General features: G+C 40.9%; 1 protein-coding gene across 16 annotated transcripts in view; it reads left to right on the forward strand.

Annotated features, from left to right (window-relative positions):
- KALRN (kalirin RhoGEF kinase) overlaps positions 1 to 22,756 on the forward strand; it is an 838,419-nt gene that overhangs the window by 339,553 nt on the left and 476,110 nt on the right. For all 16 annotated transcript variants that reach the window (XM_053918456.2, XM_053918443.2, XM_053918448.2 and 13 more), the window contains exon 3: positions 4,337 to 4,451. Coding sequence is in view for 15 of the 16 variants with exons in the window: in XM_053918443.2 (XP_053774418.1) it covers positions 4,337 to 4,451 (115 nt within the window). In the remaining variant the exon portion in view is untranslated. The remainder of the gene's footprint in view (positions 1 to 4,336; positions 4,452 to 22,756) is intronic.

Here is a 22,756-nt window from a genome sequence, read left to right on the forward strand (position 1 = left end):
GATTTGGTTTTATTTGTTGAGCCTCTCCTCTGTCTGTGTGACTTCAAGACCCTACAATTACATGGAAACATTATTCACGAACTCACACCTGGGTGGGGTCTCTTGGAGGCTCTATCTACCTTTCCTTGGATGAGATCCTTTTTCTAAGGGCTAAGCTTTAAGTTTATTTTCTAGCATTGAGGATGACAATGCCAACCTTCCCTCCCCCTTGCATTAGATTTCCTTGTGGTCCCTACTATGGAGGATGTGAGATGGCTGCCCAGTGAGCATTTGGGATATGGGGAGTCTGTGATTATGACGCGGGTTTTCTTTGTGTCATAGTCAGTGCCTGTAAGGTTATGGCTACTGCACCTCAGCTTCATCCCCATCTAATTCTCCTGAGAAACTTGGCCCTGCTTCCTAATCATAGCACCCATTAATGAATAAGAAGTTTGGGAAAGAGACGAAAGAAAAATCAGTCATGTTAAATCCCAGACTTCTAATAACAACAGTGCTCATCATTTTAGTGTACTCCTTCCAGATTTTTAAAATATTATATTTAGAAAACATTTGTAATCATAGTGTGTACAATGCATTTGTAGTGATTAAGACCTTGAGTATCCTTATTGCTAATAAAGATTCATGTGTTCCTCCAGCAGGAGCTATAATACAGGTGGCATGTCAGACAGGCAGGCAGGGGTGGATCCTTGGCTGTGTAGAAAATACTTAATGTGGAGTGGCATCAACTAGAGGTAGGTTTCTGAAGGCCTATGGGGCAAGGAAGGATGAATGCCCTCTTTTATTTCATCCAGCCTTTGGAAAACTGTCCTCCATTATTTGGAGGTTGATATTTCTCAAATTCTAATCTGCAGACTGCTTGAAGTGCTGATTCCTAGGCTCCAACCAAGATCTACTAAATGGGAGCCTTTGAGGGCCAACCCCAGCAACCTACATGTTACACTGGCAGTCCCCAATCTTTTTGACACCAGAGACCAGTTTCATGGAAGACAATTTTTCCATGGACGAGGAGGGAAGGGGAGCAGGGTAGGACAGGAGGTGGAGCTCAGACAGTAATGGCAGTGATGGAGAGAAGCCATAAATACATATGAAACTTCACTTACTTGCCTCCTGCTATGTGGCCTAGTTCCTAACAGGCCATGGGCCAGTACAGTTTCTGTTGTTTAACACCCATGGCCACGGGCGTTGGGGATCCCTGCATTAAACAACAGACTCAGTGCTCCCAGTCAAGATGGTGGCACAGGTAAACACAGCTGGCCTCCTTTCACAACCACATCAAAATCAAAATTACAACTAAACTATAGAACAACCATTATTCACAACTGTCAGAAATCGAGCTGAATGAAAGTCCTACAACTACATATTTAAAGAAGAAACCACATCAAGACTGGAAGGAATGGCAGAAATGTGGCAAGGGCTGGTCCCACACCCACATGTGGCAGATAAAAATCAGGAGGGATATTTTGGGAGCAAGGGGTCCCAGCCCTACACCAGGTCCATAGCCCAGAGTTCCAGTGCAAGGAAGAGAAGTTGCCATAACTTCTGGCTGTAAAACTCAGCAGGGATTGAGGCTGTGGAAGACAGAAGCTGCTGGACACCCTGCAAGTTCCTCTTAAAGGGCCCATGCATAAACTTACTCAGAGTCACTCCCTGTGAGCTCCAGCATGGGGGCAGCAGATTGAAAGACACCAGAGACATACAGGGAGGAACTGAATTGTACGACATCAGGATGAGAGCTGGGGGGCAGCTTTCCCCCAGAGAGACATACTGGCAGAGGCCACTGTTCCTTTTTTGAGCCCTCCCCCAACAGAGCCACCCACAGAGCTGACAGGTGGGTGCCATACCTGAGATACCATCAACCTGGGCCACACAGTTTTCCCCACACTGGAGATTCCCTGAGGCCCAGCCCCACCCACCTTTGGGCCCACCCAAGCTGTTTCCAGTGACTTTTCCATATGAATGTCTTGTCTTGGCCCATGCTTTAGATTTTCTTAAATTCTCTCAAACAAGCAGCATCTGGCTTCAGCAAGCCTGTACCTCTTGCTAAGTTGCCCCAGGTCTGACATTAGCAGCAGCTGGCTTTGGTTCACAGTGTGGCCTTGCATGGACACCTCCAAGCCCAGCATAAATAGCAGCCATCTGCAGATCACTTTGTAGTTTATACTGTGTGGCCCTGCACAGAACACAGGTGATGGCTGACCTCGGACATGCCAACAGCAATAAAGGATCAACTATAACAGAAGGTTGTATACAGTCCACATGGTGGGCATACCTCAATTACCCAGCTTGGGTAATAGGGGAGACTGTGCCACTGGACCCTACAGGACACCTAGTACATTAGTCCACTCTACCAAGCCTGTGAAATGTAGCAGCTCTATGTAATACAATGAGGAGACAAAGAAACATGGCCCAAATGAAAGAACACATAAAAACTCCAGAAAAAGAAGTAAACAAAATGGAGACAAGCAAACTACCAGATGCAGAGTTCAAAACACTGGTTGTAAGGATGCTCAAGGAACTTAATGAGAACCTCAATGGCATAAAAAAGATCCAGTCAGAAATGAAGGATACACTTCATTAAAACAAAGAAAAAATTTTAGGGAATCAAATCAGTGATTTGGAATGTAAGGAAGTAAAAGAAAAACCAATCAGAACAGCAAGAAGAAAAAGAATTTAAAAAATGGAGATACTGTAAAGAGCCTCTGGGACAACTTTAAGCACACTAGCAGTCACATCATGGGGTTACTGGAAGGAGAAGAGAGAGAGCAAGAAGTTGGAAACCTATTTGAAAAAACAATGACAAAAAAACTTCCTTAACTTGGTGAAGGAAATAGACATACAAGTTCAGGAAGCACAGAGAGTCCCAAACAAGATGAACCCAAAGAGACCCACTCCAAGACACATCACAATTAAAATGTCAGAGGTTAAAGAGAAAGAAAGACTCTTGAAAGCAACAAGAAAAAAGCAGTTAGTTACCTATGAGGGACCCCCCCCCATGAGACTGTCAGATGATTTCTCAAAAGAAACTTTGCATGCTAGAAGGGATTGACAAGAAATATTCAAAGTGATGAAAAAAACAAGGACCTACAACCAAGATTACCCTGCAAAGCTATCATTTAGAATCGAAGTTTGGATGAAGAACTTCCCAGGCAAGAAAAACCTAACGGAGTTCATCATGACCAAACCAGTATTATATGAAATATTAAAAGGTCTTCTTTAAGAAGAAGAAGAGGAAGATCAAAAACATGAACAATAAAATGGCAATAAATACATATCTATCAACAATTGAATCTAAAAAACCAAAATAAACAAGCAGAACAGAAACAAAATCATAGATACAGAGAATGTTTTGATGGTTGCCAGATGGGAGGGGGGTCAGGATGATGGGCAAAAAGGTGAGGGGATTAAGAAGTACAAATTGGTAGTTACAGAATAGTCATGGGGATGTAAAGTACAGCATAGGAAACAAAGTAACCAAAGAATACACATGCATGACTCATGGACATGGACAACAGTGTGGGGATTGCCTGAGAGAGTGCGAGTGCAGGGTGGAGAGAGGCAAAGGGTTGAAAATTGGGACAACTATAACAGCATAATCAATAAAATATAATTAAAAAAAACCACTTTATGTCTTTTCTATGAATGTAAGAACCTCCCAGCAAGGATGCCCTTAAAAGCCTTCTCACCATGGTAGTCAGTTACTCCTGAGTACTCCCGTGTCACAGAGCCCTACAAAGAGAAATGAATTGGAGGTTAAATTTACAAAGACCACATAGCACTTACAATGGCTTGTTTTCTCATTAAGAATAGTTATATCAGCCCTGGCTGGGTTAGTCAGTTGGTTAGAGTGTTGTTTCATATGCCAAAATGTTGTGGGTTCGATTCCTGGTTGGGGTGCATACAGGAGTCAACTGATTGATGTTTCTCTCTGACATCACTGTTTCTCTCTCTCCATTTCTCCCTTCCTCTCTCTCTGAAGTCAATAAACATATCCTTGGGTGAGGATTGAAAAAGAAGAATACTACCTTCATTATGATTTTACATTTGTAAAGAGCTTTACTTTTCAAAGTGCTTCCCCACGTGTCATCATCCATCTTTGCAGCAACCCAGAAGTGCGATCATTTTTATTTTCTTTTGCATCAGAAAAGTCAAAAGACTTGCCCAAGGTCACCCAATGTTATCTGCATCCAAATCCCCTGTCCCTGTCTTAAGCAGTGACCAGATTTCTCTGGGCACTATATTCCTGCCTGTTTCATCCAGCACTTAGATGGAATTCTTTTTCCTCTGCAGCACACTTCCTGACTGGTTTTCTTATATTCACCTCTCTCCCTCCCTGCAGGGGGCCGTGATAAACGAGGTGGACCCATCTTGACCTTCCCTGCTCGCAGCAATCATGACAGAATAAGACAGGAAGACCTACGGAAACTCGTGACCTATTTGGCCAGTGTGCCAAGGTAAGGTTAAGGGGCATGTCCTGCAGGGAATGGGGGAGGGGATCTGGGCTGATCAGGGGAGTTGGAATGAATCTCCATCCATGCCAGAGGCCAGGGTTGTTTCTGCCCTTGTGGTGGATTCTAATTATTCCTGGAATATGATCAGCCATTGTTCGCCTCATTCCCATCATTTCCATTGTTGCTTCTGGGATTCATATGAATGGAGTGAAAGCTGAAAGTGGGAACTGTGGGCAGAGGTGAAGGTCCCAGGCTGAGAGGACCAGGACAGGGCCTGGAACCAATGAGTGCGGCCTGGGGAGGAGGACTGGGAAGCTGCTCTTTACTTTGGGGAAATGGGAACTCTGACTGATTACACCCTGGCTTGGATTATTTTTAAAACCTGTGGCTTGTGGAGTTTCAGTCAAATTACACTACTTTTATCATTCAAGAGACAACCTGCAGCTCAATCTAGGTTATGTTCAATGGAGGTAACAGTGCCAGCAAAGGGGAGGAAAACTGGTTCTTGGGGGCAGCAAAAAACCAAAAAAAAGCTTGCTCTTTTTGTATATTAATCACAGCTCTCTATATAGTATATAAACAGTATACTATAGTATATAAATAGAAATATAGGATATTTGTAGTATTAAAATTTCAGTGAGTGGATGATTAAGGAAAAAAGTATAGAAAAGCCTTTTGTGGGTAAGAGATGATGATAATAAAATTAAAAGGTTGAGAAACTCTGGTTTCTGAGTGTTTCTAGGTGATGCTGGCCATAGAGTTTGGTGGAGGGAGACATACCAAGGACAGGAAATATGTATATATAATCTTTTAAGGAGGGAAAGAAGAAGTCTTTGCCTAATCCAAGAATCATAGAATGTGAGAGCTCTGAAAAGTCATCTAGGCAAATACGTGTTGTGGTCTGCTTAGGAAACAGGGTTGGTATGGAAAGAGAGTTGCTTATGGGGTGGCAGTGGCAGAATTTGGCTCAGAACTCAACCCTTCTGACTGATGCCCCAGGGCTCTCCCCATCCTGGCAGAGGTGAGAGCTCTGTTTTCTGTCTCTTAATGGGGCTGGGGCCTGGCAAGTGTTTGTTGTGGCAAGTAAGAAGTAGTGCCTGAGGCTTTCAGAATCTTCATCTTCATGTCTGTGCATTTTATAGGAGTACTAGTAAATTGTGGAGAGCAGCTGTATATTCAGGACTCTCTTTGCTGGACAACCTAGATAATTCTTGAATGTGCTGATTAAGTTCTTGAAGCTGGTGCCAGGTGAGGCAAGCACTACATTTGAAAGTTACAGGGGAGACAGATGTATAGGGATTGGTGGATGGTGGTGGGCAGGTGATAAGGGGGATTTAAGAGCAGTCATCAAATGCTTAGAAGGATGTTAAATAGAATGAGGAGCCCTGAGGAACTCCAAACAGAAGGCTGTGAACAAATAGATATCAAACAATGTCTATTTTTTTCTTTATGATATCCACTGGGGAATAGAAAAAAGACAAAGGGTCTTAAGCTCCAACAAAAGAAATTTGGATAATATTTAAAGAAGAACTTCTAAACTTTGTACATAAGGCTTTTTGAACTGAAAAAGAGAATACAAGACTTTTTTGTATAGGTCTTTATTCAGAAGGAATGTTCCTATCTTGTCTTGGGGGTAAGGAGACGAACTAAATAACCCATGATTGATCTAGATAATTGAGCAATTTAGCCATCTAGGGACTAAGCAATTTTAAAAGCTCTTTTCCCTAGTACACTAACAGGCATAAAACCAGACATTTTCTAAATCAATTTACAAGAAAAGTTTTCATGGGGTCCCATAATGGACTCTCAGCTCTTTTAGAGCCAGAAGAAATTGGGATCCCTGGGGATCCAAAGGGTACATTTTTTTTCTTTCTAGTATGTTTATCACATCTCTGCAGCTAATGCATGCTCATCTTTTCTTTAGAATGGAAGGTGAAAGAGTTGGAAGAACACTTTTCTTGATTCTGACTTGTTAAGCCCAGGTGGAATAAAGCAGATTGGAAGCAATTAAAGATGAGGAAAAGACTTCTGTTGGGTAAGGGGAATGAAACCCAAGAGGGACTGAGAGGAAGGTCATGAAAAAGGAGAAACAGCATGTTCTCACTGAGGGAATATACTAGATGGAGGCTCTCTGCTTCTCAGAGGGTAGTCACAAGTGTTGTATCTTGTGCTCCTGAGAACAGAGAAGGTTCTTCACAGGTTCCGGCAGGTGGGAGACAAGAGTCCTGTTGCCACTTTCGGTGGGTGGGAAGAATTGTTCTGGGATGCTTGCTGCCTCCCTCCTGCAGGAGCTTGTGTTCACCAGGAGTGTGAGTACGTGGCAGGCTGCAGATCTTACCAACTAGTTGTGCCCACCTCATGACTTCCTAATTCTGCTGGCTACAAGCTCACACATGACATCTGTTGGAAACAGAACCTGGAACAGAACTGTTGCAAAGACATTGAAATATGGGGAGGGAAACTGAAGAAGTGAGCAAGTCAGATAGTGTTTGCAACTTTTCTCCTTAGCTGTAGCTTTGGGAAAGAAAGGAAACTATGCAAATGAATAGCTAGATTAAGTGGATGATACTTATGGGAAGAAATGATCTATGCTGGGCTGTGGCCCAGGATACTAAAAAACCAGGTCCCTACAATGGTGGAGTGTGTTCTACAGACTGGTGTAATCATCAGTAGGCAACATTTGACTTTCATTTATTCATATATTTATTCATTCTTTAATTTGGAGTCTGTATATGCCAGGCAGATTGAGGATTCATGGTGAGAAGGAAGAGATATTTTGAGAAAGTTTGGGAAAACCAGGGTATTTCCCTACCCAGTGTCAGATGAGTGATTGTAAAGGGCAGTATAATATAACGCTGTTCCAGTAGCATAGGAGATGAACCAGCCAGCAGAAGACAAGCAAATAAGGACCAGTAAATAATGAAATAAGATCTGGAACTCTAAGGAACCAGTTATTTTGGTGGCCATTTTGGGGCACCATTCTAGAATAGATAATTAAACAGATGGTGTTGATAATTTAAAAATAAATAGGAAAAAATAGTCCCACTATCCTCTGTGAAAGCCAGGCCATGTCTGGACTACTGCATTCAACTCTGCAGCACTGAACTCTGCAGTTCAAGGATTTGAAGGATGTTTTCTAGGAGTGAAAAATGGAAGAGGCAGGAGAGCTGCCCCAAAGAGCAGGGAAGAGGCATGGTCTCTGTTGCATCAGTGGGTAGAAGTTAAAGATCAGGACTCTGAAGTGAAGAAAGAACCTGCCCATGTGGGAGCTGTCCAACAGTAATGCTGCAGCCTCTGGAGAAAGTGAGCTTCCTGTCACTAGAGACTGGATGACTTCCTGTTAGGAATGCTGTAAGAATTCCTCCATGGGCTGGAGGTTGGATTAGATCAATTCTAAGAAGTTTTCCTGCCCTGCATTGTGTGTTTCTGTAACACTGGAAAAAATATACATCATAAAATCTAGGACCTCAAAACAGAATATTACTACCCCACTAACATACACTCCCTTTCTCAGGCTCTAAGTAAGTTAAGGCCTAGAATTTCACTTCAGATCTTGTCTACATCTGAAAGCCTAAGAAAACTGCTCTCTAGTCACCTTGGACTCTGGGTGGGAATTTTAGCGCATCTCGTGGGATGAAGGATCATGCTAGGTATGAAAGTTTGAATCAATCTTAGTTACTCCTTTGTGAGCCATCTCAGCCTCAGTTGAGTCTTTTCCAACTTACCTTTCTTGTTCCTGATAAATTTGAGCATATACATCCTGGGTCTTCTTCAAACTTTCTATCATTTTGTGTTGAGGAATTATAGAGTACCAGGGTAGGAAGATGCCTTAAAAATCTTCTAATTCAACTTCCTAACAACTCTTTTCACTCAATTCAACAAATATTTATCAAATTCCTGTGATGAGCTGGGACCTGGATAGGGATCTTGGTGAGTTTTCATGTTATCTTTTCTGACTGTCATCAATCCTACACTTATCTAGCTTTTTTGTTTTTTCTGGACTGCTATATGCTTGCAGTTACTTGTACATGAAAGGAGTGGAAAGAAAATACTCAGATATAGCAGCTGATGAATGTCCCTGGAAATTAAGAGACAGGATAGAAAATCTAGCCAAAGAGTAAACAATTGGCTGGGCAGACCTCACAGTGTGGATAATCTACCCACAGTGATTATTGGGAATTCACAATATACTTGAAATAGAAATTTCTAAGTATCTAGTAAAGAAGTTCTGGGTTAGTTTTATTGCATTGAATTCCTCCTTTTCATCATCATTGTTATATTACTTTGCCCTGATCATCTTTCTGTTGCTCATAAGGGCACCAACTGTAAGCTCCTTGATGTGTCTGCCACTTAACGCTGCTCTTAGCAGCATGGCTGACATACTAAGTGTTCCAGCAAGGAATGCAGGTGTCATATTGGTGAGGAAAGATGACAAGAAATTGAGATGGGATATTCTACAAAGCCAATCAAACCAAGGTGCCAATATTCACAGTTAATTACTTAGTAGCATTTGCTTTTGCTACTGATTTTAGCCAGAGATAAATTGGGCTTAGAGCCAGCACTATCTTTGTGCAGCATCACCAGAAAAATATAAATAAGCAGAGAGAGCCAGAAAGACAGTTAAAGGGTGAGGAGATAAAAACTGTATGGGTTTCCCAAATCTCAAGGAAAAAAACCCAAAACACTCAAAATCATGGAGACTGAATAGCATGCTATTAAACAATGAATGGGTGAAGAATGAGATTAAGGAAGAAATCAAAAAGTTTCTGGAAACAAACGAAAATGAACTCATAACAATCCGAAACCTATGGGACACAGCAAAGGCAGTCCTGAGAGGGAAGTTCATAGCAAAACAGGCCTACCTAAAATGAACAGAAACATTTCAAATAAACAACCTAACCCTACACCTACAAGAACTCAAGGAACAACAATAAAGACAGCCCAGAGCAAGTACAAGGAAGGAAATAACCAAGATCAGAGCAGAATTAAATGACAGAGACTAAAAGCACAATTGTAAGGATCAATGAATCCAGGAGCTGGTTCTTTGAAAAGATGAACAAAATCGACAAGCCCTTAAGCAGGCTCATCAAAAAAAAAAGAGAGAGGACCCAAATAAACACAATCAGAAATGAAAGAGGAGAGACTACAACTGATACCACTGAAATACAAAGGATTGTAAGAAATTACTACAAAGAACTATATGCCAAGAAATGTGAAAACCTAGATGAAATGGACAAATTTCTAGAAAAATATAACCTTCCAAAACTCAAGCAGAAGCAGAAAGCCTGAACAGACCAATAACACCTGATGAAATTGAAACAGTAATCAAAAAGCTTCTGACACACAAAAGCCCTGGACCAGATGGTTTCACAGGAGAATAATACAGAGCATTTAAGGGAGAGCTAACCCCCATCCTCCACAGATTACTTCAAAAAATTCAAGAAGATGGAAGACTCCCAAACTCGTTTTATGAAGCCAACATCATCCTAATCCCAAAACCAGATAAAGACATAACAAAGAAAGAAAACTTCACGCCAATATCGCTGATGAACATAGATGCTAAAATCCTCAACAAAAGATTGGCAAACTGCATCCAGCAATACATTAAAAAGATCATACACCATGACCAAGTGGGATTCATCCCAAGGATGCAAGGATGCTACAATATTCACAAATCAATAAACATAATACATCACATAAACAAAAGCAAAGACAAAAACCACATGACCATATCAATAGATGCAGAAAAAGCATTTGATAAGGTACAGCACCCATTTCTGATAAAAACACTCAGCAAAGTGTGAATAGAGGGAGCATTCCTCAACATAATAAAGGCCATATATGAGAGACCTACAGCCAACATCATACTCAATGGACAAAAACTTAGAGCTTTCCCACTAAGACCAGGAACAAGACAAGGATGCCCTCACTCACCACTCCTATTCAACATAGTATTGGAAGTCCTAGCCACAGCAGTCACACAAGAAAAGGAAATAAAGGCATCCAAATTGGAAAGGAGGAAACAAAACTGTCATTGTTTGCAGATGACATGATAGTTTACGGGAAAATCCTAGAGACTCCACCAAAAAACTACTTCACCTAATAAATGAATTTGGCAAAACAGCTGGATACAAAGTCAATACTCAGAAATCAAAGGCATTCCTGTACACCAACAATGAAACTGCAGAAAGAGAAATCAGGAAAAAAATCCCATTTGATATAGCAACAAGAAAAATAAAGTACCTAGGAATAAACCTAACCAAGGAGGTAAAAGACCTGTACTCAGAAAGCTACACAACACTGAAGAAAGAAATCAAGGAAGACACAAACAAATGGAAGCATGTACCATGCTCATGGATTGGAAGAATTAACATCATCAAAATGGCCATACTACCCTAAGCGATTTATAGATTCAATGCAATCCCTATTAAAGTACCCATGACATATTCACAGATATAGAACAAACATTTCAGAAATTCATATGGAACCATAAGCGTCCCCGAATAGCTGCAGCAATTTTGAGAAGAACAAAGCAGGAGGGATCACAATACCTGATATCAAACTGTATTACAAGGCCACTGTAATCAAAACAGCCTGATACTGGCATAAAAACAGGCACATAGACCAATGGAACAGAACAGAGAGCCCAGAAATAAACCCAAGTCTTTACAGTCAATTAATATTTGACAAAGGAGGCAGGAGCATAAAATGGAGCAAAAATAGCCTCTTCAACAAATGGTGTTGAGAGATCTGGACAGCTACGTGCAAAAAAAAGAAACTTCATCACCCACTTACACCATATACAAAAATAAATTCAAGGTGGATAAAAGACTTAAATATAAGTCGTGACACAATAAAAGTCCTAGAGGGAAACATTGGCAGGGAAATCTCAGACATTCCACGCAGCAATATCCTCACAGACACATCCTCTAAAGCAAGGGACATAAAGGAAAGAATAAACAAATGGGACCTCATCAAAACTAAAAGCTTCTGCGTGGCTAAAGAAAACAGCATTAAAATAAAAAGAGAACCAGTAGTATGGGAAAACACATTTACCAATGATACCTCAGACAAGGGTCTGATCTCCAAAATATATAACGAACTCACATGACTCTACTCCAGGAAGACAACCCAATTAAAAAATGGGCAAAGGACTTGAACAGATACTTCTCCAAGGAAGACATACAGAGGGCCCAGAGACATATGAAAAGATGCTCAGCATCACTAGCCATCAGAGAGATGCAAATTTAAAGCACAGTGAGGTACCATTTCACACTGGTCAGTGTGGCCAACATAAAGAAATCAACAAACAAATGTTGGAGAGGATGCGGAGAAAAGGGAACCCTAGTACATTGTTGGTGGGAATGCAGACTGGTGAGGCCACTGTGGAAAACAGTATGGAATTTCCTGAGAAAAATGGAACTGCCTTTTCACCCAGCAATTCCACTGCTGGGATTATACCCTAAGAGCCCTGAAACACCAATCCAAAAGAACCTATGCACCCTAATGTTCATAGCAGCACAATTTACAATAGCCAAGTACTGGAAGCAACCGAAGTGCCCATCAGCAAATGAGTGGATCCAAAAACTATGGTACATTTACACAATGGAATTCTGTGCAGCAGAGAGAAAGGAGCTTATACCCTTTGCAACAGCATGGATGGAACTGGAGAGCATTATGCTAAGTGAAATAAGCCAGATGGTGAGGGACAAATACCATACGATCTCACCTTTAACTGGAACATAATCAACAAAAGAAAAAAGCGAACAAAATATAACCAGAGACATTGACGTTAAGAACAATCTAACAATAACCCGAGGGGGTGGGGGAAGGGATAGTGGGGAGAAGGGTTTTCAGGAACTACTATAAAGGACACATGGACAAAACCATGGGGGCGGTGGAAGCAGGGGAGGGAGGTGGGTTTGGCTGGGGTGGGGTAGAGGGGTGGGGAGAAAATGCAGACAACTGTAATTGAACAACAATAAAATAAAAAATAAAAAAAACTGTAAGGATTTCCTCCACTATATCCAGTATGAAAGAGCCCAAGCTATCCAGCCTGTCATCACTGAATGTGTTGTGTTGTAAGGGCCTGTTGAGATGTGTTGTTGGTGTCCTGACCTTTTCTCTGGGATCATTAATTAAAGGAGGATGCAGGAAATAGTGATGGAAAGTTCAGAAAACAGGACCAATGAGAAATTGGCCTAAAACTTATACCTTTTAATATATGTTTTAAATTTATTTTGTTGCTTATGTATAGAGGGTTTATTTTTTCTATTACAGTTCCCATATTCTATACAAATTTCTGACCAATATTAGTTAAATGTCCCTATTGTTAGCTGTGCAGAACACAAGCCCCAAAGAGCAAATAGTGTTCAGGAACACTATTGCTGTTCAGGAACATAAAATCACAACAGGATCTACTGTTGTTAGTGATCTTTTTCCTTGGAGCTGTGCACACCCTCACAGCAAAGGGAAAAGAGGCATGTTAAGATGGACTAAAAACATGGGGGTTCAGATCACAGCTCTACCCCTTCTTAGTCAGGAAACACATGGCCATTCAATCTGAGCAATCTCAGAAGAGTTTAATGAAGGGACAGTCTACAGTGGTGCAGGCAGGGAACAGGGAATTCAACAAAGTTTGAATTACCAAGTTATCCCAAGTCTGGAAATAGCAGAGAGGGGACATAGTACTACTTCTGGGCCTGAAGGAATGATGTGAGGAGCAGTGCCTAGAATCCAGAGAGCTGACAGGAGCTGTGGCCCTTGGTAGAGAGGTAGAGCTACTAAGGGCGATTCTATGATGGGAACAAGGGAAACTGATAGTCTTATTTCACTGTCCTCCTATTCTCTGACCTCCTATCACTGTCTGTCACTGACTGAATGCAACTGAATCCAAGTGACGGGATCTGTAACAGTCAGCATCCCAAGGCATCAGGTAGAGGGGAGAAGCTGAAGAATGGATTTGGAGAGGCAAATAGAAGATATTTGGCACAGGGTAAGACCTTGGGCATGTTACGCAACCTTTTTTAGTCCAGTGTGCTTTTAATTTGGGAAAAGAATGTCCATCTCACAGGTGTGTTGTGAAGAACTCATCTAGCAATCTTTGTAGCACCCAGGCACTCAATACTTGTTTGTCTGCCTCCTGAAGTCTGCTTAGTAATAATAATTACTATTATTATATGTACACTCATAAATATATTGTAGTGTTTACTGTATATGAGGAAAGAGATGTATATGTAAGTTATGAAGCATAATGATAAAATGAACACCTGAGACCCCATCCCCAACTTCAGGAGCAGAATATCACCTCTGGTCTTGAAGCTACCTGTGACTCCTTCCCACCTCAATCCCCTTTTCATCCCCCCAAAATATTCCGAGTTTTGTATTTACCTTTCTTTTACTTTTCGGTACAGTTTACCACGTATTTGTGTAAACAGTATATTGTTTAGTTTTGCTTGTTTCTGAGCTTTATAAAAATGGTACTGTGTCATGTGTAGTTTTCAGTGATTTTTTTGAACTGTTATGTAACAACATGGATGAATCTTCAGACATAATTTGGAGGGGGAAAAAAAGCACTTAATGCTTCCTACTTCTGGAACTGATCTAGTAAGTCATTACTATTTTATTTAACCTACATTATTGCACTGTGATAAGTATTTTGCATGCATTAACTTAATTCTCACAGCACTTTGACATTGGTATTATTATTCCCATTTTATATATGAGGAAACTAGTCTCAGAGAAGTTAGGCAACTTATCAATGGACATACAGCCAGAAATTTGGAGCCAGATGGTCTGGCACTAGAACCTGAGCTTTTATCCACTGACATGATGAGGAGGCCAGAGGAAAGGAGCCAGTAGTAATGGAGTGCAGGTGACAGCAGGAAGGTAGATTCTGAAGGATGGACTAAGGACTGGATTAGAACAGGACAATGAAAGAATGTTGTAAGGAGATGAGGGGTCAGACAGATGTAATGACGGTGGGCAGTGGTCACCTGTGCATCAAACCTGCTTTCCCTAGGGCTCTCTGAGCATTCTAAGTGTGAAGGTTGATGCAGATGGGAAATACAGGTGGCAATTGCCTCAAATCTGGGCTTTTGCTGGCAAAGGCAGCAGTGATGACTGCGGATGTGCAGGACAGTGGAGGTGCTGTGGGAATCCTGGACTTCCTCCCTCAGTCGTTTGCATTCAGTTTTATACAAGTCAATACCGCTCATTTATGTTTATCTGAGGATGATAGTCAAGTATGCTTTAGTGACCAAATTACACCAAGAGATGTGGTGAAAAAGCAAAAGCACGTAAGACCATGGAAACTATTTAAAGAGATGAGTAAAAGACTGTCAGTAGCAGGGACCCTGAATTCAAAACCTAAAATTGGTGGGGTCGGGGGTCTCTATTGTATTCTAGGGACGGTTGACCTGCTCAGTTCCTTCAGTCAGGGTGCTTCTCTCCCTCAGACACCTGCCTGGTTCTATCATCTGTACAGCTCTGACATCAGAAGCATAATTCTGGCATTAGTTAGCCATCAGCTGATCCACATTTTGAAGTTGGTTCACTCCCTTGAACCATGCCATTGCTGGACTAGACAAGTCTGTGCCAGTACAGTTTTGATGGGGCCGAGGGGCTAGGTAGAGGAGCTCCTGGAAACCCTATGAAAGGCACCTGTGGTGGCGGGGGGTGGGGTACAGGTGGGGGCGGGGGTTCAGGGAAAGCCAGCTGTGATGTTTCAAATGCAGAGCTAAGCATTTGTGATTCCCTGGAGAACAATAACCTAGACAATCAGAGGCGGAAACCATGTAGTCATGAAGTAACTGTGAGAAGCAGCCTTGGTAATTCCAGGAACCAGTAAATGACTTAGGTGATAAATCAAGGGCCCAGCATTGTACAAACGGATTCCTGATGGAGAAGGATTGTTTCTCATTCACGTGTGTCTCAATGTGACCCTTTGGAGGGAGTGGAACTGTAGGAGTGGAACTGTGGACTAGCAGAGAAGGAAAGGGGGGCTTGAGGAAAAATACTGACCCTTGGAAATTATGCAGGGGATTCCACCCCAGAAAGAATGAACCCCAGAATTCCCTCTAGGAGGAGAGCTGTGCATGCTTGCTGACAAACTTCCATGGCGCTCTTACCAAACACAATGGTAATGAGGATTACGTGACAAGACATGTAAAACACATCTAGCTCAGGACTTGGCACACGGAAGGGGCCCATGGCAAATGGCAGTTTCTTTCCCTTGCTTTGCTTGCAAGTAGGGGCCTTGTTTTGTCACTTGTTCCTTGTTGTCCCTAGCACTGCTTTGTCAAAGTCATGGTTAGGGTGATGGTTAAGGTTAGGGTTAGAGTCAGTAAGGTCAGTGACCCTAGCAGACTCGTAATAAGTACTGAATTAATGAATATTTGAGGGGGGAGCCCTCCAAAATAGAATTTATTTATAAAAATTGTGTACTTATTCTTACATTTTTTAACTTCAATCACCTTCAAAGTACTCTCCATTTGATGCAATACACCTATCAAAATACACCTATTTTTTCCACTGTTTAAAACAGTTTTTAAACGCATCAGTTTTGATGATTTTTTAGTGCTTCTGCTGTTTTTTGTTTCACCTCTTCCACATCAACAAAACTTTTCCCTTTAAGGACTTTTTTCATTTGGGGAAACAAAAAAGTCTCTTGGGGTGAGATTGGGTGAATAGGAAGGGTGGGGGGGTTCTTCCTGTTTTTGGTCAAAAACTGCTGAACACTCAGTGCTGTATGGGCAGGTGCACTCGTAAATCACCCATCATGCAATGGGCAAAGGCATTGAAAGAGTCTTCAAAAAAAATTAACTGAAGCCAAATGTAGCCTCTCACAACAACGCCAGCTGGTACCCTGATACAGATGGGTTCTTAGGACCCTCACTTAGCAGGGGAAGCCTGTACTACAAGGGGCCCATCTTCCAAAAGATAATTTCAGCTTGTTTTGGGAGGGTCCCCCATAGTATCTGACTAATGATGTGATAAAATTTATAATTCTTTTAGTAATTAGAAAAGTATTTCTTTTTTAAAAAAGATTTTATTTATTTACTTTTTGAGAGAGGGGAAAGAAGGGAGAAAGAGAGGAAGAGAAACATCAAGTTGCCTCTGGTGCGCCCCCTACGGGGGACCTGACCTGCAACCCAGACATATGCCCTAACTGGGAATCAAACCAGCGATGCTTTGGCAGGTCAGCACTCACTCCACTGAGACACACCAGCCAAGGCAGAAAAGTATTTCTTTATTATGGAAAAAACTGCAGAAGATTATAAAGAATTTTTTAAAGGCTTGTAATTGTGTCACCTAGAGACAGTTACAATATATTGACATATTTCCTTTATCTTTTGTTCTTTAGAACTTTTTATTTTTTTCTTCTTTCGTTATTTCATTGAAAACCTCTGAAAAGATAAGAAGTGATTCTTATCAGTAGTTAAATCTTGCTCAGATAAATTAATCACCTCGTCCACTGCCAAGCCCAATACATTGCTTTATGAGGAACTAACTAGCCCTATTTATTTGAAGACAGTTTGACATCTGGGATTCTGATTTATTTTTAATTATAAAATTTAAAAGTGTTTAATGTCTATCTCTTTCCAATGCAATATATGGTATATTTGAATTGCGGAAAGCTTATTAAATAATACAACCACATGTATACACATAAAATTACTTTCATTATTGAACATTTATTCTGTATCTTTCCTTGTGTTATTTAAAAAAAAATTCTTACAGCAGTTCTATGAGACATGTATTGCTATGAGCCCCATTTTCAGAAAAGGAAAGCAAGATTCAGAGAGAATACTAATTCTCCCCAAGCAAGTCAAGTAGAAAGTGCTGAAGCCAGGATTTGACCCAAAGGTTTCTGACACCAAACCTCATGTGTTGAGTCACTGCTCTATCAATGACACAGAGGTATCTTTGTTCACATTCTGGTGTCCTTGTTATCCTTGATTTTTTAAAAGCTTATTTAAAATAAAATTTCATTTTATATCTGCCTCTTTCCTAGTATTAGAAGTATTTCTTTTGCAAGTCAGTGAAAGCTTTTTATATCTCTTTCTTTTTAAAGATTTTATTTACTTATTTTTAGAGAGAGGGGAAGGGAGGAAGAAAGAGAAGGAGAGAAACATCAATGTGTGGTTGCCTCTTGTGTGCCCCCAACTGGGGACCTGGCCCACAACCCATGCATGTGCCCTGTCTGGGAATGGCACTGGCGACCCTTTGGTGTGCAGGCCAGCTCTCAAACCACTAAGCCACACCAGCCAGGGTTTTTTTATATCTCTTTAATTGCTACATAGTTGTTACTTAACTATTCTCATATTAATGGACTTCTAAGGTCTTTCCAACTTCTTGTATTATAAGTAACATCAGAAGGGACATCTTTAAGCATGAATGTTTGCATGGCTTGATTTTGAAAATCAGGTTGTGATTTTGAGTTCTTTCCTTCTTTTCTTTTATCTTCTTCCTTTTTTGATAAGTCAGGGAAGTGAGCATATTTTTCAGGTCAAGATGGCTTTAAATTAAACCATATCTCTATCCTGAATGAACTTCTCAAAGTTGTATTCTTAAAGACACTTGACTCACCCTCTTTTCAATGCCTAAGTGTGTATTCATTTAATTTTCAACACTCAAATGATATTTTTAAAACATTTGTAATGTGGACAATCTCATCCATCCATATGTGTAGAGAACAGATGAGCAGATCATTATAGGAAGCAAAAAGTCTAAACATATTTGATTATTGGCATTGGGATGTGTACAGCAAGTTAGAGTAGGAATTTCACCTTGTAAATTGGTTTTAGCTAATCATGAAATGATTTTGCATTCTTCAAGTACTTGCTGGATCCTACTGGGTGAAGGATCAGAAGACAAAAACAAGTCCATATGGGGGTTTGTCTTCCATCACATAGTTTGTTGCAGTATATTATAATTTCCTGTAGACCTGTCTTTATCTTCCACTACATCAGGAATTTTGGGAAGCTGTGAATATACAAGATCTGTTCAGAAAGTATCCAGCCATGTAACATCAAAAATAGAAACATTTATTGAAGAAAAAACAAAATACATGTACATAGGACAATGATGCCTCAGTCCCCTTCAAAGTAGGCACCTTAGGACTTCAAACAGTCCTCCCAGTGTCTCTTCCACTGTTCAAAACACTCTGCAAAATCCTTTGTTGGAATTGCTGTCAGCTGCCCCGTTGTATTTTCCTGAATCTCATCAATGGTCTGAAATCTCTTCCCTTTCAAAGGTGATTTTAGTTTGGGGGAAAGCCAGAAGTCACAGGGCCCCAAATATGGGCTGTAGTGGGGCTGAGTCACCTGGATGATTTGATGTTTTGCCAAAAAACTCTACACAAGACGTGATACAGGAGTGGGCAGATTGTCATGATGAAGCTGCCAATCACCAGTTGCCCATAGCTGCAGCCTTCTGAATCATCCAAATAGTTTCCTCGAGGAATGTTCACGCTTAACACCAAATTTGATGCAGATTTGTTGCTGTACTTGCTCAGTCATTTTGAATGCAATGGCCACACAGTACACATGCTCACTCAATGGCCTCTACTGCCCCCCACTGACTAGTACAGTGAAGTTGTCATTGTTCACACATGTGCATTCCAGTCCACTCTCCTTGGCTGCCAGGTTACAGCAATGTTTCATAACCCGTTCTTGTTATATTAACAATGGCTGGACTTTTCTGGACAGGCCTCATACATCTGAGACACTGTAGTATCCCCAGGACCTTGCTGTAATATTTGGCATTTGGTGGGCATTCAGAAAATTGTATTAAAAGAAAGCAAACAATTATGAAAATTAGCCATAGACCGTCAGACAAATATACTTGGAAAATGACCCTGCTCACTTAGAATCATTGTAGACTAGAAGACTTTTGAACTCATTTTCCAAATATCCTAAGGGAGAACTTTTTAGAACCACAAGACTTCTGGGAAATGGCTTTCACTGAGGTGACTCCAGATATAGAATGACAACCTTTGACTGATAAGGCTGAAATGAGTTTAGTCACACTTTTTAGGTCACTTTATTCTGTACATAAATTCTAGGGGCACTCTGGGAGGTTGCATTTCAATCTGATTTGGGAGAACTCATCACTTTGTTGAAAAAAATGAAAGCCATCTATTTCTCATCGGCCATAAGATGATTATGCAAAGCCATGAAGAACAGGTCATCACACCCTTCACCTGCTAGGAGGGGAAACTCTGGCAACCTCTTGCTACCCTGATAGCATCACTCTGCTGTGACTGTGTAGTTGTTGGCCTCTCTTCAATTTCCCACTTGGCTCTTTATCTCTGCACTCCTGGCAGGGATAAGTTTCAGAATCCAAGCTTGGCATAGAGGACATGGCAGAAAAATATTAGGTGGAAAAGCTGCCCTTAGTAAGCTATGTCTGGATAAATGGTTCCTTTTGTCCCCAGTTCATGAGGTGGATCCCTGGAAGGAACAGGAAGTGGCTTGAGAAAATAAACCCAGTTCAGTGGTGCTGTGAATGGCACCACCCAATGGCAGGAGGTGGCAAGCTCGCTCATGAGAAACAAGTCTTTTTTTTTTAATTTTTATTGTTATTCAATTACAGTTATATGTCTTTTCTCCCCATCCCTCCACCCCACCCCAGCTGAACCCACCTCCCTCCCCCTCCTCCACCCTCCCCCTTGATTTGTCCATGTGTCCTTTATAGTAGTTCCTGTAATCCCCTCTCCTCACTGTCCCCTCCCCACTCCCCCCTGACTATTGTTAGATTGTTCTTAACTTCAATGTCTCTGGTTATATTTTGTTTCCTTTTTTCTTCTGTTGATTATGTTCCAGTTAAAGGTGAGATCATATGGTATTTGTCCCTCACCGTCTGGCTTATTTCACTTAGCATAATGCTCTCCAGTTCCATCCATGCTGTCATAAAGGGTATAAGCTCCTTCCTTCTCTCTGCTGCGTAGAATTCCATTGTGTAAATATACCATAGTTTTTGGATCCACTCATTAGTGCCCATCAGCAAATGAGAGACACAAGTCTTGGTGGGCACCATTTTCTCTAGAGTCCAGTGGGGTAAACTCCAGCACTGGGTGGATTCAGAGAAGAGCTTAGAACTAAGTGCTAGCACTAAAACCTTGTCCTCAACACCCCAACGTTCCAGAACCTTCTCCATCTCAGGCAACACTGTCAGGTGAAGACTTTTGAAAGGCCAGGTGGGATTTGCAGAGAAGGGTTTAATCCTTACTGCTCTCAGGTCACCTCTCCTCACCTGAGGACAGTGTCAAAGAGGGTGTGGCGCCTGTCCCCAGGCCTCCTGGCTCCTGCTCGAGAGATTGGTATACTCTGTTTAGTATTAATAATTGGTTTATGCGGAGCCTTTTACAAGCAAGTGCAAGTGCACTCTATGTTTGGCCCTTGGGTGGACACATGCATTACTTCACTTCACCCTCAGATGGTAAGCTGCCACCTCATGGGATGGAAGGTCGTGGCGGGCACCAGTCACCTCAGTGGCCTCTTTGGAGCTTTTTAAAAATAGGATTGAATCATATTCTTTATTTAATCTTGCTTCTTGTTTTAGTCCACTTTGCATTATACTATAAGAATATTTTCTTTAACATTAAACACTTTTTATTCATAACAGTGTATCTTGAGTTGTACCATATTTTAATTATAAGATGTCTAAATTATTTCCAAAACTTCATTGCTGTAAATAACTTTCAGTAAACATCTTTGTGTATAAACCTTTGTCTATATTTTAGATGGTATCTTTGGGATGGATTTGTGGCAATCATGAACATTTTTTTAAGACTGGTGATACACATTGCCAAATTGTTTTCCAAATTTCCCAATTTATTTTTTTCAGCATGCCTTTACATTTCTCCAAATTTAAGTTTATTTGCCATACCCCACTGCCATACCCCACTGCACAAACAGTGCTGTTATGGTCAAGAAACTGACTAAGAGCCGTATATACTGCACCTAAACCTGATTCTGAATTTGAAAAGAGTAACTGGTCATAAGGCCTGCCCTTTGGGGTCTGCCAGGTTAGGATTCTTTTTACCTGCCCTAACTAATTGGCCTCTTAATGGGGACCATACATTAAAGTTTGGATCTAATATGAAACCTAGAAAGACTTAATTGTTTTTTTTTACCTTGCTGAGTTTTAAAGTTTTGCCTCTGGGTGTGTTTTAGCTTCTGGCTTGGCCCAAGGTTGTTTTAACCTCCTCTGTGCTCATCTGAACTGAAGTCCTTATCTGCCTTCCACCAGGAAAAGTTAGGCCTCCTTGGAGTTTGTCTCCTGGGCAGCAATGTTGAGCGAGCATCTGAAGCTTAAGTGTAGACATTTTAATTTCTTGAAGTCTGTGGCTCACCAACAGCCAGCTCACTAAGAAGCTGATGTTTCTGGTTCCACTTAGATTAGGTAAACTCCAGCATGTCAGGTGAAATAAGTCTCATACAGTCAAGTTTTTTCTGGAATTCACACTAGGGTATTAGGATTATTTAAATTTAGTTCAGATTCATTTTTTGCTGGGATGTGGGAAATAAGGTACAGTAGTTCTTTGAATATAGATGCCAGAGAGACAGACAATGATGATGGAAGAATGATGTGTTTTTCTCATGGTGGGTTCCAGACTTGGGGCTGTTACTCCTTTCCCCATTATATGATCGTTTTCATATGTTTTGTATTTCTCTGTTCACCTGTTTTTGGTTAAGTCTTATCAGATGTCCTTTGCTGGTGTTTTGGGGTTCTGTATGTTTTTAGCATATATTGGACACTGACATTTTATGTTATGACATTGATTTTGTAGAGAGACTGCCTTTATTACATATACTTCTGGCAAGTTAGGTATGCTGCCACCAAGTGGTGGAATGGCCTAGCTCAGCTGCCCAAGAAGACAGATTTTTGTCGGAGACTTCAAATGGTCATGTTCTGCTTTTTCCTCATTAGACCTTGGATTTTTCAGACTTACTTTTTAAAATTTTATTGAAACACTGAAATTTAAGTAACCACTAAGCAACAATTATTTTTTCCTAAATGACAAAATTGGTTTAATATCATCGTTCTCTGAGAATTATAGTAAATATCCAATAAAATAACATTTGTGAAAATGGCCTGGGTATGTAACAATTGCCAGTTGAAACTGGGAATTTTATAATGATGCTATTTTGGGGGGAAAACAAATGGCTAAATCAAATCTCAACTTTCTTTTATAAAATCAAGTCTTTTTTTTTTCATTAAAAAAAATTCTCCCTGTTGGTTTGTCTTCAGTCTTGAGTATATTTAAAATCTCAGTGCCCCAAGCATACTTGTCTCTTGGA

Source organism: Desmodus rotundus, chromosome 2 (genome assembly GCF_022682495.2).
Source record: "Desmodus rotundus isolate HL8 chromosome 2, HLdesRot8A.1, whole genome shotgun sequence".
NCBI classification, from domain to species: domain Eukaryota; kingdom Metazoa; phylum Chordata; class Mammalia; order Chiroptera; family Phyllostomidae; genus Desmodus; species Desmodus rotundus.